General features: G+C 39.8%; 2 protein-coding genes across 4 annotated transcripts in view; both read right to left on the reverse strand.

The window, feature by feature from the left end:
• ate1 (arginyltransferase 1) overlaps positions 1-1,812 on the reverse strand; it is a 128,565-nt gene extending 126,753 nt beyond the window's left edge. For 2 of the 3 annotated variants that reach the window (XM_062976021.1, XM_008106773.3), the window contains exon 1: positions 1,576-1,811. In XM_062976021.1, coding sequence (XP_062832091.1) covers positions 1,576-1,681 — 106 coding nt within the window. In that variant the 5' untranslated portion in view covers positions 1,682-1,811. Of the gene's footprint in view, positions 1-1,575 lie in introns of all 3 variants that reach the window. The other variant, XM_003218608.4, reaches the window with a different exon arrangement.
• A 3,596-nt stretch (positions 1,813-5,408) lies between these two features.
• On the reverse strand, positions 5,409-17,674 carry nsmce4a (NSE4 homolog A, SMC5-SMC6 complex component). Its single transcript, XM_003218621.4, has 11 exons — positions 17,461-17,674; positions 14,350-14,430; positions 13,418-13,548; positions 13,047-13,198; positions 11,448-11,547; positions 10,417-10,507; positions 10,064-10,158; positions 8,473-8,521; positions 8,259-8,347; positions 5,806-5,888; positions 5,409-5,658 (listed from the first exon to the last, which is right to left on the reverse strand). The coding sequence occupies exons 1-10, from the start codon at positions 17,630-17,632 to the stop codon at positions 5,808-5,810; spliced, it is 1,041 nt and encodes a 346-aa protein (XP_003218669.1). The 5' UTR covers positions 17,633-17,674; the 3' UTR covers positions 5,409-5,658; positions 5,806-5,807.
• Between the last annotated feature and the right edge of the window lie 1,541 nt (positions 17,675-19,215).

Here is a 19,215-nt window from a genome sequence, read left to right on the forward strand (position 1 = left end):
CCAACACTCGCTTATCCAACGTTCTGGATTATCCAACGCATTTTTGTAGTCAATGTTTTCAATACATCATGATATTTTGGTGCTAAATTCGTAAATATAGTAATTACAACATAACATTACTTCATATTGAACTACTTTTTCTGTCAAATTTGTTGTATAACATGATGTTTTGGTGCTTAATTTGTAAAATCATAACCTAATTTGATGTTTAATAGGCTTTTCCTTAATCTCTCCTTATTATCCAACATATTCGCTTATCCAACGTTCCGCCGGCCCGTTTATGTTGGATAAGTGAGACTCTACTGTATCTGAGTTTGCATTGCCATATAACCCAGTTCAAAGCAGATAACCCTCAATATCTGTTTTGAACTGGATTATCTGAGTCCACACTGCCATATAACCCAGTTCAAAGCAGATAATGTGGGATTTTATACAGCTGTGTGGAAGGGCCCTGTGCATCCCTTCTCCAGAATTCCAAAATTCAAGCTTGACTGAGACAGTAACACCTTTGCTTGTTGATGGTTCAACGTACAGAAATTTTGTTTTATGCACAAAATCATTTAAAATATTGGGAGAAAACTGCCTCGAGGCTTTGCGTATAAGAAACCATAATGAATTGGTTCCCATCTCCAAGATATCTCAATATGTAGGTAAAGGTAAAGGTTTTCCCCTGACATTAAATCTAGTCGTGTCTGATTCTGGGGGTTGGTGCTCATCTCCATTTCTAAACGGAAGAGTTGGCGTTGCCTGCAGACACCGCCTAGGTCATGTGGCCAGCATGACTGCATGGAGAGCAGTTACCTTCCTGCAGAAGTGGTACCTACTGATCTACTCACATTTGAATGTTTTCGAACTGCTAGGTTGGCAGAAACTGCGGCTAATAGCAGGAGTTCACTCTGCTTCCCAGATTCGAACCTGCGACCTTTCAGTCCGCAAATTCAGCAGCTCAGTGTTTTAACACGCTGCGCCACCGGAGTACATCTATATAAATCCAGGAATTCAAAAATCCGAAACACTAGTGTTGCCAAACATTTAAGATCAGAGATGCTCAACCTGTATTCACGGTTCCACTGACTAGAGTTTGAAGGCTCGAAGCCTGGAGAAAAAAGCCTGGTGCTCTCTGGCTGGGAGTGCTAAAGGCCCTTCCCTAAACTATCAATCCCAGGAGCTATAATACTGGAATGTGAAGTTGCTTCATAACCTTCTTACAAATCAGCAACTGAAATGTGAACTGGGCAATGCTACTGTTATGTGGGTTGGGGGAACTGGATGACCATGAGCTGAAAATGAGCCAAAAGTGTGATGCAGCAGCTTAAAAAGCCAATGCGATTCCAGACTGCCTCAATAGTGTCGTCATCGAGGGAAACTATAGTCCCACTCTGTTCTGCTTTGGTTCAAATCCCGCCTGGAAAACCAGCAGATGAATGTTTGGAGAGGGTTTTTTTTTAAACAGATGCTGGATGTGTTGTCGAAGGCTTTCATGGCCGGGACCACATGGTTGTTATGTGTTATATTATGTGTTATATGTTGCTGGGAGGCCACCTGTAGGGAGGGTTTTGATTGTGTATTGCTCACCCTGGGAAAGGTTGCCCGTGTCGTTCTTGCAGTAGCCGCAGCGGTAGCCGCCATCGCCCCCAAAATACTCCACGATGCTGGGCGAGCTCTCCCCCATCGCCGCCATGTTTGCCCGGCTTCCTATTAGAAGCTTCGTCAGAGCCCGGCTTCGAGGTTGTGAAGAGCAGCGGCGACTGTGCTCGCCGCCATCTTTGCCAAGGGAAACCCAAGGGGATATAGACCACACCGTTGTTTCTCTAGATTTCCGGTTGCCGGTCGCAAGCGCAGCGAAGCCATCTTTGCCCAGGGCAAAACCAAAGGGGACAGCCTACACTGTTGTGTCTATAGACTTCCGGTTGCGGTTCGAAAGCTATGAAGGATGAATGCAGTTTTAACACCACTTGAACTTTGTCGAAGGCTTTCATGACCGGAATCACTTGGTTGCTGTGAGTTTTCCGGGCTGCATGGCCATGTTCCTGAAGCAGTCTTTCCTGACGTTTCGCCCACATCTATGGCAGGCATCCTCAAAGGTTGTGGTGTCTGTTAGAAACTAGGCAATTGGAGTTTATATATAAATACAGTAGAGTCTCACTTAAACAACATTCGCTTATCCAACATTCTGGATATTCCAACACATTTTTGTAGTCAATGTTTTCAATATATCATGATATTTTGGTGCTGAATTCGTAAATACAGTAATTACTACATAGCATTGCTGTGTATTGAACTACTTTTTCTGTCAAATTTGTTGTATAACATGATGTTTTGGTGCTTAATTTGTAAAATCATAACCTAATTTGATGTTTAATAGGCTTTTCCTTAATCTCTCCTTATTATCCAACATATTCGCTTATCCAACATTCTGCTGGCCCATTTACGTTGGATAAGTGAGACTCTACTGGACTAGCTTGGGGACCCAGCGGTGCTCGGGTTATTTGAAAATGGCATTATTTGTCTTTGAATGTTATGTATTCTCAGTTTGGAGTGGGTGAACTACAATTCCCAGAATCATGGGTCAATCCTCCCCAAACCCTGTCAGTATCCACAGTAGGCTATGTTGAGTTTGTGTGCCAAGTGTGGTCCAGATCCGTCGTTGGCTGGGTTCAGTGGTCTTTGGATACAGGTGAACTACAACTCCCAAAATCAAGGCCCATTCCCACAAACCCCTGTAAGTATGTTCAGTTGGTCATGAGGCTTCTCTGTGTGAAGTTTGGTCCTGGTCCATTGTCGATGGGGGTCACTGTTTCTCTGGATGCAGGTGAACTATAACTCGCATTTCCCCAAACTTGTCCAATATGTTCTATTGGTTATTGGGACTCTGTGTGCCAAGTTTGGTCCTGGTCCATCATGGGTAGGCTTCAATTGCAGGTGAACTATAAATCCCAGTACCTACTCCTCCCAAACCTCCAGGCTAATTCCCCTCCAAACCCACCAGTACTCAAATCTGGGCATATCGGGTCTGCATGGCAAGTTTGATCCAGACCCATCATTGTTTGGGTTCATAGCGTTCTGGGTGTAGGTGAACTACAACTCCTCTAAATTCCCCAGCAGGATTCAGAGTGCTTTGACTTAGATGCAGGGTGAACAACTTCCACCATGTGAAGTCAATTCCCCAAACTCCTCCAGGAAATTTAGTTGGTGCTCAGTTTTGCTCTGTTTGTTATGCAGACAGATTTGAAAGGGACCGGCAGTAGGTGGGGTTATGCAAATTCCCCACCAATGGAGAACCCTGGGATGCCTGCCTATGGTGGAGGAAAATGCACAATCTAGGAGGAAATGGTCCCCAAAGGAAAGCATTCCTTGGGTCGTGGTTCATAGTGTTTGGGAAGGACGTTGGCAGGGTCTGGACTACATGTTCATGGAGCTCGCTGTAACCGTAATGTCAGTGGAAAAGAGTGGCTTGGTGGCTCCTTAGCATTGGAAATTGTAGCCTGTTTGTGGAGGTGAGAGGCTGTCTGTGTGAGCAGACACCTATGCCACATATGGGTTTTCACTTTTATTATGGTTATATAAAAAAATAATAAAAGATATAAAAGATAGAAGATATACGTGGAAGGTTCATGGTGGAAGAAAGAACTCTTGTCTGTTTGAGGCAAGTGTGAATGTTGTACTTGACCACCTTGATTAGCATTGTGTGGAAGGGCCCTATGCAACACGATTTTTGTTCTTGGGTTATAAATGTCATTTTCCAACATTGAAAAAGTTTATTAAACTGCAAAAAGCGTTTTACTATAAGTTTTCAATGATCTCATAAAGGGCCCCTCCACACAGCCCTATAACCCAGAATATAAAGGTAGATAATCCACAATATCTGCTTTGAACTGGGTTAACTGAGTCCACGCTGTCATATAATCCAGTTCAATGTGGATTTTACACAGCAGTGTGGAAGGGGCCAGAGTATCAACCAATTCAACATAGTTTGTGGGAGCCACAAAAATAAAGTTTCCGGAGTAGAACTACTTTCAAAGTAAGCACAGCACAATTAAACAGGAAAATAAATGTTCAAACCAAGTAGTTTTTTTTCTCCAAAATTTGTTGCATAGTATAATTTTAATGAAAGATGATTCTTTTCTGTTTTGTATGCTATGCTGAAATCCACTTTTTGGAAAAGCCCAGTATAAATTTAATTTCAAACATATTCGTATTCTTGTACACATGTATTTTGGTAACCTTTGCCGATTAAAGCATCCTGTATATTTTGGTCCTTTGTCATGTCTATCATCAATTGAAATGCACACCAGGAGGCTAATTTACGGTCATATATCCTATTAAACTCTCACGATGTATTGGATCTTCAGAGTTGAACAAAATTTGTTTTGTTGCTTGTAAGATTTCATGCTCTCTGGGTTTTAGGCAGATGCAAGGCATCTGCTGGGAACCAAAAATTACTTCCCTGAATGTTGTAAGTGGATCTTCCTTGTGCCCTTCCACGCAGCCATATAACCCAGAATATCAAGACAGATAATCCACAATATATGCTTTAAACTGGATTATCTGAGTCCACACTGCTATATGACCCAGTTTAAAGCAGATAATGTGGCATTTTATACAGCTGTGTGGATGATTAATTTGACCTTGTTGCAAGGTAATTTCATATAACCATATGTAATTGTGAGAAAGCAGAAGAGATAATGGCACCTATTAGTCAGGCATAGGTTAAAGATCCATGTATATTAAATCACATTACAAGAGACTGAGGCCTCTTCTACACTGCCATATAATCCAGGTTATCAAAGCAGATACTGGATTATACGTATGAGTCTACACTGCCATATAATCCAGTTCAAAGCAGATAACCAGGAGGAGAGAATCAAGAATGTCACTGTTTTGTATTTTACCAATAGAACTCTTTGCTGTAAGGCGGCTTCTCGAGAGAAATGCCCCTTTTTGTCACTTGGAGAGGAATGTCTACAAAATTTTATAGCTTCTGAGACACCCTCAGAAATCGGATTTATAGAAACCATAGTCATATATTACCCCAAAACTATAAAAAATAGTTTTACTTTCTCTGCATGTATCAAAAATAACGCCATTTGGATTAAGTAAAAATAGTTCTAGCAGATTAGCTTTTAAAACAAATAGCACCCTGAAAAACACTTAATTGCCCTGACCTTGTGGGGGCAGAATCCCTTTTACTTTATACAGCCAAACCTTGAAATAGTTGAAAGGTTACTAGAGGAGTAAGATTTGTCACCCAGAATTGTTTTTCTCAGAAGCAGAGCAAAGCATGCACACAAACGCAGATACATGTCTGTCTTGCAATATAGAAGCAACCCTTGGGCAATTTGATGGAAGGACATAAACTTTTGATGAAATGGCTGCATAACATAGGAAAAAGACAATTACAGAACAGGTATGGCAAAGGATCAACTTTAATATAAACAAACATATTTTACTATAAACATATAATGCAACATCATCAACAGAATTTTTCCTTTTAAAAAAATATTACATTCTTTTAAAAATATTTCTTCTTATTAATATTTTCCAAAGAAATATTACATTCTTAAACAGAAATGGACTAATTTCCATTCTGTCATTCTCTTGGCAAGTCAGCATCCCGAAACTGGCCAGCAGATATCTTCAAAAACAACTTTGGAATGCCTGAATGAAAGAAAAATTAAATATTGAAAATTTCTGTGGATAGCTAAAACATAACTTATAAGCTTTAACACATTTAAATTCAGGTAATATAAAAGAGCAGCATAGAGGCATCATTCTGTAGTTTGGTTTATGTCTGACGTCACTTACATTCAGCTCTGCTCTGCATCACTTTGTGTCCCTGTGGTAGGTGGAATCATGGGTGCTGAAATTTCAAATGTCTCCACAATTTTCTGGTAGGAAAGAAGGAATAACTTTCAAATTATTTGTTGAATTTATCTGCTCATGTATAAGGGTGCAAATTAAAATTAAATTAAAAATAGACAATATGGCCCCTTCTACACTGCCATATAAACCAAATTATCAAAATGGATAATCTACATTATCTGTTTTTAACTGGATTATATGAGTCTACACAGCCATATAATCCAGTTCAAAGATGATAATCTAGATTTTATATGGCAGTGTTGAAGGGGCCACTGATATGGTAGTTAAGTTTAAAAATGCAGAATCCATCAGTTTATTTACTCAACTTTATCATTATTCAGAGTAAGGTTTGGCAAAGGTTCACCAAACCATGTTATGAACCACTGTTATTATTACTTTTTCTTTAGCAATGGTAATTATACACCACCCAGAGCCATGACAATATACACAACACTGACCTAAATAAAACATGATTTAGGTAAACATGGTAAATAAAAGACTGTGATGTTGGTACAACAGGACTGCCTTTCTTTCCTCCCTCTAACTCTAACAAAACAAACATTTTTTGTTTCTGTAACAGACTGATTAACTTTATTTCAAGAAGACATAATCCCTGTGGTTTGCAGCTACTGGTTGCTCATCCCATGCATAAAGCCTTTCTACTCTTAACAAAAAAAAAATAGGAATTCATTTGTGAAAAAAGGGCTGGAGGCTTGGGCTGGTAGAAACAAAGAGAGAAAAATCCACCTGGTGGCAGCAAAGTATTTTCTGCTGAGAGATGAATAAATACATTATTTGAGATGGGTAGCTGCACTTCTACAAGTTACCTTTATGGCAACCCCATGAATTTCATAGGATTTTCTTAGGCAAGGAACACTAGGAGTTTTGCCAGATCCTGCTTCTAAAATATAGCCTACACACAATATTCATGGATGGTCTCTTATCCAAATAATAATGAGATGGATACTATTTTGGGCCGATTTTCGGTTCCCCAAATGAAATAGGGTATGGTCTTTGATGGGATGCATGATAGGGTTGTGGTGAAGAAAAAAAGTGTTCACCATCTGATTTCACAGGATTTTGGACTATTGGATTATGACCTGTCCGAATGCATCTCCCTCTATGAACCACTGCGGAGATTAAGATCTTCCGGGGAGGCCCTGCTCTCGGTCCCACCACCATCATAGGCGCGATTGCCTATGGAACTCCCTCCCTGGCGAGATTAGATCAGCCCCCTCCCTCCTGTCCTTTAGAAAGATGGCAAAGACCTGGCTGTGAGAGGTCTGCCTTTGGGGCAGTGCGATATGACAGATGACTTGTGATGGTTTTAAATAATGGTTTTAATGTGAAGATAACCGATTTTAGTGTTTATGTATATTTATGGTTTATTTTATGTTCCGGCATTGAATGTTTGCCGTATATATGCTGTGCTCCACCCTGAGTCCCCTTCAGGATGAGAAGGGCAGAATATAAATATTTTAAATAAATAAATAAATAACCTATTGGGGGTTATGACCTGTTAGGGTCATAACCTATTGGATAGCAGAGTTTCAGGATTGTTCCTTTAGTTTATTGGGTAATGGAAGATCACTGGGTACATAAATATCTTGTTTCTATTCGATGTTCTCAGCAGACAAAGATTCAAATAGACTTCTTTAAAATAACATGTTTGTTTTACTCACAACTTCACGTATTTAAATATCCTGGTACATTTCTTGTCAGGTTTTGTTGTCCTGACAGGTTTGGCTTTAAAAACATTTCAGTTTGTATCTTTAATGTATAGTCTTTAACAGTCTCTTCAAAACTATAGTGCTCTGTACAGCTCTCTTTAATAGCAGTCTCCTTCCAAAGAACTCAAGCCTCAACTGACTTCTAACTCGAACAGACTCAACCCTCAACTGTCATCCCTCAACTATCGTCTTTTTAAAAATGAATTCTAAACTGTCACTGAAACAATCACATGATCTGCACCCCCTCCCACTGCCTCAAGTACGTAGCGCTAAGAAAGATGCAAACAAAAAAAAGACATACACTTCAGAAAATAAACGACACATTACAAACAGACAATACGTTAGATATAGGAGGCTTGAGAAGGTTGCTATCTCCAACATAGGATTTTGCTGAATTTTGTTGTTCCACCAGCAAAAATCTTGACACTGCATCCTATTTATGTCACACTGCATATGCTTGTAATCTAAGGGGAATAGGCAGGGTTTAAGGAGCAATGGAATAGATAACCATCCGTTTTTCTTCCAAGCTGGACAACTAGAAAATCTGAAGAACTCTAATAACGTAAATGTTCTAGTACCTATCTTTATAGCATTTAAGGCTGCTGAATACATTTCAGGCATTTCCTGAAGCCATTTTAAGAAACAGAACAGTACTGGCAATCTTACCTGCCATTCTTCATAGTTCATGGATATGACTGCTTGTTTCCGTAGAAGGCTATCCTGGTCATTTTCCTCTCCTTCTGGATTTAAAGGTTCTGGCAAAATAATTGATTTTTAGAAAATGTACTTAAATATAGAAAAGCCAGTATGCCAAAGTGATACAACACAGATGTATGCAAAGTAAATCCATGCTAGAGCAATATTCTTACATTAGTCTTACCGATTATGGGAAGCTTGTCTGGATCCAGTTTCACTCCTGCAAGTCCGTCCTAGAAAAAAATATACTTCATTTAAGTCAAGGAACAATTCAAATACATTACAGCTACACAAAGAAATCTTAAATGTGACATTCACAGTTGAGATACATTGAGGAAGCGCTGTTAACCAATCCAAGAGTGTGCTGTTCTCACCATCTTTCTTTCAAACTGGGAAGAAATTGAAACTTTCTGCTTCCAATTTTAAATCACCCACGGTTCCCCAAATTTTAGAGTTGTGGTTAACAAGAACAAACCCAAGATTATTTGTATTTCAGGTTTAAGAACTAGTCCATATTATTCCCCAAGGTTTTCAAGTCTTGATTGTATAACCCCACTTGAAAACTGAAAAAGCCCAAATTCAGATATATGCTTCAAATTTAAAAAATGTGAACAAGTTTTGTGCTTTGGGCGGGTGGGCCTTCCCACACACAGACTGGTTGCACACCTAGCGTAGCTTGGAAATGCATCCAGCTGCTTGGATGTTTAAACAAGCCTTTGAGAATGCCTAGCCCCAATGTCCACAATTAATGACACAGCACTGCCCTTTCATCCCATGCCCTTGTTACTTAGCTACAACTGCACTATCCCATTCCCTTGTTCTTGTTTATAGTTTGGCCATGTTTTACAGCAGTTGTCACTATAGTTTATTGGGCACCGTTCTGAGTTTAAATTGTTGTTTTGTATGCTATTGGTTTTACTTTTTGTATTGTACTGTGTGTTTATTTTATGCATTCTTTTAGGCCCTTTGGGTCATATGCAAGCTGCCACAAGTCCTTTCGGGGAGATGGAGGCAGGGTACAAAAAATAAAGTTTTTATTGTTATTATTACAGTTGTCACATATGCAGCTTGAAGTTCATAAGGCAATACCACTAAATCAATTTTGCTTGGCTTGATTCAAGCCACATTTATAAAATGAGTTCAAGAAGTTTGACCACTTTCATTTTAGCTAATGGCAGCCATCCTCCACATTTGTAGTTTTTACTTTTGCAGAATTGAGTATTCATGGATTTGTTTTCTCTAGGAATCGCTAGCTCCTCCAGTGTGACTTCATGTTAGTAGACCTAGAAATTCCTAGAACTTTGTTCTTACAGGTTAAAAAAATCTTTATTTGGTTCCCCCCACACACAAACAATTTCACGGGGGTCCTATGCCCCTAACCCCAGCGAATGTGGATGGATAACAGTATAACACTTGCATGTAAAAAAAAATCAAAGCAAAGAAGATATCAACTCTTTTCTCTGCCACTCCGATTTCAATTTTTAGCATACAGAAGGCTAAAAACACTCTACTTTGAGTTATCAATGGTAAAACACATATACCAATATTGTACACTATGATTTCACAAATTATGTTAATTTTGAAAACTACGAGCAAACAATGAGAGAACTGGGATTTTAACAGACCTCCAAAACAGAAAATAAAAGCCTTCTGGGTCACCCCACTCCTGTCACAATTTCCCATTACATAGTATTAACAATGATAATCAAACCCCACATTAGTAGAAAAAAACATTTTGCTTTCTAACTATTAAGTATATAAATATTTCTCCTCACCCTTATCAGGAATGATACGTAAAACATGTTTTCCACAGTCCGGGCGAATGATCTTGGATCAGTCACAAACTCAAGATAGGATATTGGAGTATTAGCTATAGAAATAAGAATGACAAAAGCATTTTGATCCCAAAATTAATTTGTCTCCCTCCTTCTTCTCCTTGCTCAAATCTATTATACAGTAATTATAAACCTTTCAAATTCAGAAAAGATCTTGCCCCACTCCCAACTAACTCCTTTCCACTGTCCAATTTCCTAGGCGGGTTGACCCAATATTACACTTAAGCAGAGAAGAAACCACAAACAATACTAAATTCTAATCATGGTCAGTGTGTATGATCTGAAATACTTACGGTCTTCTTGATGGTAAGCCTGTAAGAGCCCCAAGATCCTTTCTACTTCTTTTTCTGTTGCTTCTTGATGGGATTCTTCCATTTTCTTCAACTAAAATAGTCCACAAGTTGATAGGCTGTCATATATGCCATTTCATTATATAGTGATAAGCATTGTTCCCTCACCTCATGAAATTGTCATCTTATATCAACGAAAAAAGTTTTGTGGTTCTGATTAAAGTCAGCTTTATTATTCTATTTCTTCAAACTCAAAAGCAGATATCCACCACAAAATAAAATGTTATAATTTGAATAATATCATTAAAATCTTTGAAATCTAAGGACCCAAGATTCGGCTTCAATTATCCAATTTTTAGTGAAAGGAGAGAGAAAGGTTTGCAAGTACAGGCGGTCCCTGGGTTATGAACAAGATAGGATCTGTTCTTAAGTGGAATTTGTATGTAAGTTGGAATAGGTACATTTTCTAATTATAACTCCAGGTTTGGATAGCATAGGGAAGGGTTTATACCCCTGTAATATTTGTTTTGCTGTCTGTGCCCCCACTCAGATTTCACCTCACTTTCTGTCCCTGTGATAATTGAATATTGAAAAAATTGGCTTGTTGTGGAAAAAAGGATTGCTGACAAAGCTTCAACGGAGACACCATTTCCCATGATAAATCTTTCAAGAGTGAATTCCCCTTCCAAGGGGTAATTTTTCTCACTTCTGGTTGCCTCATACCCCTTTCCCCATTCTTAACTATTATTTGTATGTAAATCGGATGGTGTAAAACACATTGCCTAAAGTTTTACTACTAATATGCATGCAAGTTGCCATTGAGCTCTCACACAGACCAATTTTAGGAGTTAATTTTTGATGCTGGCCTCACATAGTTAATGCATATTTATTATGAGCTATTTGCGACTTCAGTTCATGACATTTTTCCTATATGAAAAAAATACTGTCATATCTATCCATTCATATCCAGTAGGAGAAATCTACAGAAAAATTAGTCTTCTGCCAAGAGTGATACCTATATATATTATGCACACCTGTGCAGGCATTGCTGTTTCTTCTTGTGGCCCTGCTTTCTTCCGTTGTCTCTCAATTCGCGGCTTCTCAACAGGAGGATCGGCAGTAAAAGTTCCTAGCCTAAACCAAGTAAAATGTAGTTCTATCAGGCAACATGTCAACTTGTTTAAAGATGCAAATTAAAAGCAAGAAAGAAGGGCTAGGGGAAAAAAATTGCACCCTTGATGTACATTGGGGAACAAAAGAACAAGATCCTTGACAAAACGGAAAAACACAAATAAAAATACTTTTTTTAAAACTGAGAAAGCACCTTTCTAGGAATCTCCAAGTCCTCCAGCATGACTGCAGCAGTTGACCACAGAGTCAAGTTGGAGGTCCTAGGGATTCTTAGAAAGAGCATATTCATCCAATTTGTGAATAGTCAAATCTGTAGAAGCCAAATCCACAAATGTAGAAAGCAGACTGCATAAACTCTCATCTCAATAACTTTAAATGAATAATGAAGTGTTCTGTCAACTCCACACAAAATTAACTCCTTTGCAATTAGGCACTCATTTGGTAAGCTTTAGAGCAGAGCTTTCAAAACATTTCATGTTGGTGACATATGTTTTAGACATCATTTTGCGACACAGTAATTCAGTTAACTAGTAAACTAGAAGTTAAACCAATTCCTTGTCAAAAAATACAGACACATACATAAATTGTGATATTGAAATTATGTGGACATCTCATGAAAACCTTTCATTTATATTTTTAAAAATATTTCATTTGTAAGATAACATTTCCAAGATTTTGTTTTTCCTCATGTTCATACAACACACTAACACACTACAGCCAACACGCTAACAGGTCATGACATGGAGTTTGGATAGGTCTGCTTCAGAGAGTTAAAATTACATTAAGATATATGAAAACAAAGCCCCAATCCAGCTACTCTGGGCTGCAGATTTTACAAAATGCCTCCAAGAAATAGGTAATATGTGGCCCTTCAGATAATGTTGAAGTGTGACTCCTGTCAGCATTAGCCAGTAGGCCAGTGGGTCTCAAACTGGGGTCCTCAAATGTTTTAAGCCTTCAACTCTAAGAAGTCCTAACAGCTGGTAAACTGGCTGGGATTTCTACGAGTTGTAGGCCAAAAACATCTGGGGACCCCAGGTTGAGAACCACAGCAGTAGGCTTATTAGGAAAAAAAATGGTGGGAACGGGAGCTCAGAAATATCTTGAAGACTAAAGGACTGCCACCATATCTGCAAGGGCTACTACCTAAAAAATATAACATAGTCTCCGTTTTCACAATACAGCTGAAGGAAAACAGTGTGACGACTAAGGGTAAGGCAGATTTCCTTTCAATTATCCTAATCTGGAAAAGATGTCTTCTTCTACAATAAATAAATGCACTTCCATCCTAGGATAAACTGAGAAAATAAATCACATAGGAAACAAGCTCCCTTAAGCTCCCTTTACAGGAAGCTACACTGCTTCCTGTAAACTGATTGTTTTTGTAGTCCTGCCTTTAAAACATATTGTGTTCTTCAACCTCCAACATGGCTCATTTCCAGAAAAATCTCTGAGAAATGACTAAATGAGACTAAATGAATAAAAGCCTTAGAACAACTTACATGAAGTGGAAAACTGGTGCTCTTCTGAAGTACTTTTTTGCTTCCTCACCAAGTTTATACCAAGCATTGTTAGGTAAAAATCCACTAGTATTCTGGTCCTCGTCACTATCACTGTCTTCCCGTTCCAGGCGATTTATGCCCATATAGGTTAGCTGCAGAGAGAACAAACTGCTCTCAGATTCCATTAGCAGGAAAAAAAATAATGTCACCATGAAATAAGAATACACTTTCTATAAAAAGTACATGAAAGACGTTAGAGACATGCTGTTGTGAAATACCTGTCTTATTATAGAGAACAGAAATACGAAGGAAAAGGTTAGAATGTACTCCGCACAGATAACAGGGTCTTACTGTAGTCACGGCAAACTTACTAAATCTTCAGCAAATGCAATTGAATCAAATTCTGCCATATCCGACTGCAGCTGGTTTGCCTTTTCCTTTCCAAGATTTGTTGCCAATACAAGGAATTGAGCATCCAAAGCAGCCTCCCTTGGCTCAGACACTGTTATAGGGGGGAAAAGATTGTTTGCTGGTGTTAGTAACTGAAAGACAAGAATGATTAAACTAATATTGTCATCTAGTTGTTGAAATGTTTCATGCTTTCAGGAACCATCCAGAGGTTTATACTCTGAGTAGCAAATTAATCTGATTTAATATGGTTCAGACCAATTGTATTATTTTATTAATGCATACTACATACATACTATAATATGTGTATACACACACATATACATACACACTGTAAAATGGGATGGGTAACTGTGGAAGGCACGGGGGTTGCATTAACCCATTGGAGGGACATGATCCCCACTGCACCAATTTCTGCAAAAAACCAAAACATTTGCTTCCATTCTCATGTTCTCTAGGAGACAGGGGGGCATCCTCATCAAGTTCTGGCAGTTAAAGTAGTGTCAAACTGCATTAATATACAATAAAAATGGACATGCTACAACAGAGAGCAACGGATGATGGCAAACTGAGCTATCACGCAAACTCTGACATCCTGCTATTTTACAGATCAAATTTATTGGCTAAATAGCTGTCAGAGTCTGTGGAATCACTCTAGAGGAGTCCTATTTGCAAGTACAGTTAAACCACATAAGTATCAGTGATATCTCTATCAAAAGGGCAAACATAGAGAATGAGAAATAAGTTACAACTATGTTTCAGAAATACGAAGACTGGAAGGGAGAAAACTTTCTCCTATTTTGTCCAAGCCGCTAATTTTATACTTCTGGGGAATACAGAATGTTACTGTCAGTATCCAACATGCTATATTAAGTACAGACCAGGTTCTTCTTACCTCCAGCAAACAGTTTATCAGCATCTTCCAAAGCCTCCGTCAATTTATCACCTCTATTGCTCAACATCAAATCACGATTCTCTATGAAGAATTAATATGTACTTTTAAAAAATCCTCAAAAACAGTAAACTCATTTTTAAAGTACACTGAATGCAAGACAATCATAGACCTAAATTATACATTTAAAAAAGTTCAAAGCAAAAAAGATTTTAATGTAGCATTATAGCATCCATATTTAGGACAGATTGATGTGTATATCTGCTAATATTTTCTTCAATTAGAGATGAAGCCCTTTAAGTAATCCTGAATAGAAATGATGATTAATGAGAAAGATGATAAGAACATTAGGTTATGTGGCTAACTTTTTACAGAAGAACTGTATCTCCCAGAAAAAAGGAAAACAAATAAGAAACAATATATCACGGAGACACTTATGTAAACAAAGGTAAAATGATAGCCAGAATTCATGTATATATTTTTGCTTAATAAAAGATCTTTGTACTGTTAATGTAGACCATTTTATTTCATCACTTTAGTGTTGAAGAGAAGATGCAGCAAGTGATGATTTCTTTTACTTTTGCCATTTTATACATAGTAAATGGCAAAAGTAAAAGAAATCATCCTCAGAGTTTTTTGTTCCGAGGTTTGTGAGAATGAGGCAAGTGGTGTGTGTCTGTGGAGTGTCCAAGGTGGGAGAAAGAACTATTGTCTATTGAAGCAAGTGTGAACATTGCAATTAGCCAGCTTGATTAGCATTGAGTAGTCTTGCAGCTACAAAATTTAGCTGTTGCTGCCTGGGGCCATCCTTTGTTTTTGGAGGTGTTAACTGGCACTTGATTGTTAGCTGTCTGGGATTATCCTGTTTCTGAGTAGTGTTCTTTATTTACTGTCTTGATTCTGCTATTTTTTAATTCTGGTAACCAGATTTATTTAAGATATTTTTACCCTGCCTTTCTCCACAAGAGGACGCAAGCGGGCTTACAACAAAATAAAAAACATACAGTACAAGTTCATGCATGGTTCATAAATTCATGCATGGTTCATAAATCACATATTCATAAATCCGTTACCACCTGCCTCCTGTATAAACCCCTTCAATAAACAAAACTCAACCCAGCCCTGACAATTTAGTTAAAGGTTTTCTTAAATAAGATTTTTACCCCCTTCCGGAAACTCAGCAGGGATGCGGCAGCTCTCAATTCTTCCTTTCTGTTGAAATTGTCCAAATGCTTGTGAATTTCAATGGCTTCTCTGTGCAATCTGACATGATGGTTGTCAGAGTGGTCCAGCACTTATGTTTTCAAATAGTAGTGTCTAGGTTGGTTTATCATGTGCTCTGCTATAGCTGACTTCTTTGTCTGCAGTGCCTTTCATGTTCTTTCATTCATGTTTGGGCGCTGCATTTGGTGGTCCTATGTAGACTTGTCCACAGATGCATGGAATATGGCAGTAGTTCTCAACCTGGGCTCCCAGAAATCCCAGCCAGTTTACCAGCTCTTAGGATTTTTGGGAGCTGAAGGCCAAAAACATCTGGGCACCCCAGGTTGAGAACCACTGGCATATGGTAAACTCCTGTAATAGTTAGCAGTGGTTCCCAACCTTTGGGCCTCCAGTCGTTTTGGACTTCAGCTCCCACAGTTCCTAACAGCTGGTAAGCTTGCTGGGATTTCTGGGAATTGAAGTCCAAAGCACCTGGATGCTCAATTTTTGCCTGCTTCAATAGGGGTATAGCGTCTAGATCCAGGGAAGTCATGCTACCCCTCTATTCTGCCTTGGTCAGACGACACCTGGAATACTGTGTCCAATTCTGGGCACCGCAGTTGAAGGGAGATGTTGACAAGCTGGAATGCGTCCAGAGAAGGGCAACTAAAATGATCAAGGGTCTGGAGAACAAGCCCTATGAGGAGCGGCTTAAAGAACTGGGCATGTTTAGCCTGCAGAATAGAAGGCTAAGAGGAGACATGATAGCCATGTACAAATACGTGAGGGGAAGTCATAGGAAGGAGGGAGCAAGCTTGTTTTCTGCTGCCCTGCAGACTAGGACGCGTAACAATAGCTTCAAACAACAGGAAAGGAGATTCCACCTGAACATCAGGAAGAACTTCCTCACTGTGAGAACTGTTCGGCAGTGGAACTCTCTCCCTCGGAGTGTGGTGGAGGCTCCTTCTTTAGAGGCTTTTAAGCAGAGGCTGGATGGCCATCTGTTGGGGGTGCTTTGAATGCGATTTCCTGCTTCTTGGCAGGGGGTTGGACTGGATGGCCCATGAGGTCTCTTCCAACTCTACTGTTCTATGATTCTATGATTCAATGGCAGGCAGTGATGGGGGTTGAAGTCCGGCCAAATCCAGGAGCTGTGTAAATCCCACTAAAGATGGATCTGGATCAAACTTGGCACACTTAATCATTATGACCAGCTTAAACTACCTGCAGGTTCTAGAGGTGAATGACAGAGGATGATGGGAATTGTAGCCCACCCTCATCCAGAAAGCTGTGTGAATCACACTAATTCTGGATCTGGATCAAATGTGGCACACATAACCATTATGACCATCTTAAACTACCAATATGGTTTAGGGATCAATATGGTTTAGGGACTAGGGGGTTCTAGTCCAGACACATCCAGAAGCATTCTCTCCTGATGTTTCGCCCACCTCTGTGGCAAGCATCATCAGAGGTTGTGAGGTCTGATGGAACTAGGCAACAACAAAGGATTCCCCCAGGCAGGAAGCAGCCAGACTTTGAAGCTGAAAGGATACTCAATGCCAATTGCAACATTCACACCTGCCTCCAACAGACAAGAGTCTTTCTCCCACCCTGAACATTCCACAGATATATAAACCCCACTTGCATAGTTCCCAACATATCTCATTACTGCATCTCTGAGGATGCCTGCCACAGATGCAGGCGAAACGTCAGGAGAGAATGCCTCTGAAATATGGTCGTACAACCCGGAAAACTCACAGCAACCCAGATATGAAGAGCTTTCTCTAGGGCTGGGATGGTTAAAGGCCTTGCGAAACTACAACTCCCAGGATCCCATAGCACTGAGCCATGGCAGTCAACCCACATGCATTCCACAGATGCGTAACAGGTAGGGAAAGCCACACTTACGCTGACAGGAGGCAATGAGCTGCCGGTATTGCTGGCGGATCAGCCGCCTTGTCGTCTCGTTCGACTCCTGCCCGATGCAAGTCCTCCTTTCCCTCCCCTCCTCGCTCTTCCTTTCGCTGCTCTCCTTCCCCATATCCTCGGTAGGCCGCCGACGGCGCTTCCCTTCAGCCATGGCTGCTCTCCCGCCTCAGTCGGTATAGTGGCCTGCGACTTCCGGCGAAGCGGAACCTTAGCGAAATGGGTCCGGAAACCAGGCGGACGTTTGATGCGACGGAATGGATAGAATGCAATAGCAGTTCCGGCTAAAATCACACCAGCGGACGTCGTTCTAGCAGTAGTAACTCTATGATCAAAACATCGCCTATCTGTTGCCTATTGGTGCCTCTCCATTGGCTGCTAGAAAGCAAACAATAAAAACAACGCCATGCCTTGCCATCCTGTTGGGGTTGAAAGGAATAGAATTGTCTAACTACAGCAACTCTCGAACAATAGAAGACATAATCTCACCCAATAAAAATCAAAATACAGTAGAGTCTCGCTTATCCAACATTCTGTATTATCCAACTCAGTCTGCCTTTTAGTAGTCAATTTTTTTGTAGCAAATGTGATATTTTGGTACGAAATTAATTACTACATAACGTTACCGTGTATTGAACTGCTTTTTTCTATCCATTTGTAATAAAATATGATGTTTGGTGCTTAATTTGTAAAATCATAACATAATTTGATGTTTAATAGGCTTTTCCTTAATCCCTCATTATTATCCAACATTTTCGCTTATCCAACGTGCTGCTGGCCCGTTTATGTTGGATAAGCGAGACTCTATGTATATTTGCATGTTTACATGTCTGTTTGTATATTTGAACCACAAAGGCTTCCTTAAGGCTTGATGGATCTGGACCAGACTTGACACACAGACCCATCCTGGCAAATTTAAAATCCTGGTGAGATTTTTGGGAGGAGGGGTGAATGACAGAGGATGATGGGAGTTGTAGTCCAGCCGCATCCAGAAGCTGTGTGAATCCCACTAATGATGCATCTGGATCAAACATGGCACACATAACCATAATGACCAGCTTTAAACTACCTACAGTGTTTAGGGGTGAATGGCAGAGGATGATGTGAGTTATAGTCCACCCTTATCCAGGGAGCTGTGTGAATCCCAGAACAATGGATCTGGATCAAACTTGGCACGCATAACTGTTATGACCAGCTTAAACTAACAATAAGCTTTAGGGGTGAATGACAGAGGATGATGTGAGTTATAGTCCACCCTCATCCAGGGAGCTGTGTGAATCCCAGAACAATGGATCTGGATCAAACTTGGCACGCATAACCGTTATGACCAGCTTAAACTAACAATAAGCTTTAGGGGTGAATGACAGAGGATGATGTGAGTTATAGTCCACCCTCATCCAGGGAGCTGTGTGAATCCCAGAACAATGGATCTGGATCAAACTTGGCACGCATAACTGTTATGACCAGCTTAAACTAACAATAAGCTTTAGGGGTGAATGACAGAGGATGATGTGAGTTATAGTCCACCCTCATCCAGGGAGCTGTGTGAATCCCAGAACATTGGATCTGGATCAAACTTGGCACGCATAACCGTTATGACCAGCTTAAACTAACAATAAGCTTTAGGGGTGAATGACAGAGGATGATGTGAGTTATAGTCCACCCTCATCCAGGGAGCTGTGTGAATCCCAGAACAATGGATCTGGATCAAACTTGGCACGCATAACCGTTATGACC

This window comes from Anolis carolinensis, chromosome 3 (assembly GCF_035594765.1).
Source record: "Anolis carolinensis isolate JA03-04 chromosome 3, rAnoCar3.1.pri, whole genome shotgun sequence".
Lineage (NCBI taxonomy): Eukaryota > Metazoa > Chordata > Lepidosauria > Squamata > Dactyloidae > Anolis > Anolis carolinensis.

Coding starts and splice junctions, on each gene's coding strand:
- nsmce4a (XM_003218621.4), bottom strand. CDS start 17,632: ATGGCTGAAGGGAAGCGCCGTCGGCGGCCTACCGAGGATATGGGGAAG. Junction 14,431..17,460: donor GCTCATTGCCTCCTGTCAGC/GTAAGTGTGGCT, acceptor AATTCTTCATAG/AGAATCGTGATTTGATGTTG. Junction 5,889..8,258: donor TGAACTATGAAGAATGGCAG/GTAAGATTGCCA, acceptor CTTTCCTACCAG/AAAATTGTGGAGACATTTGA.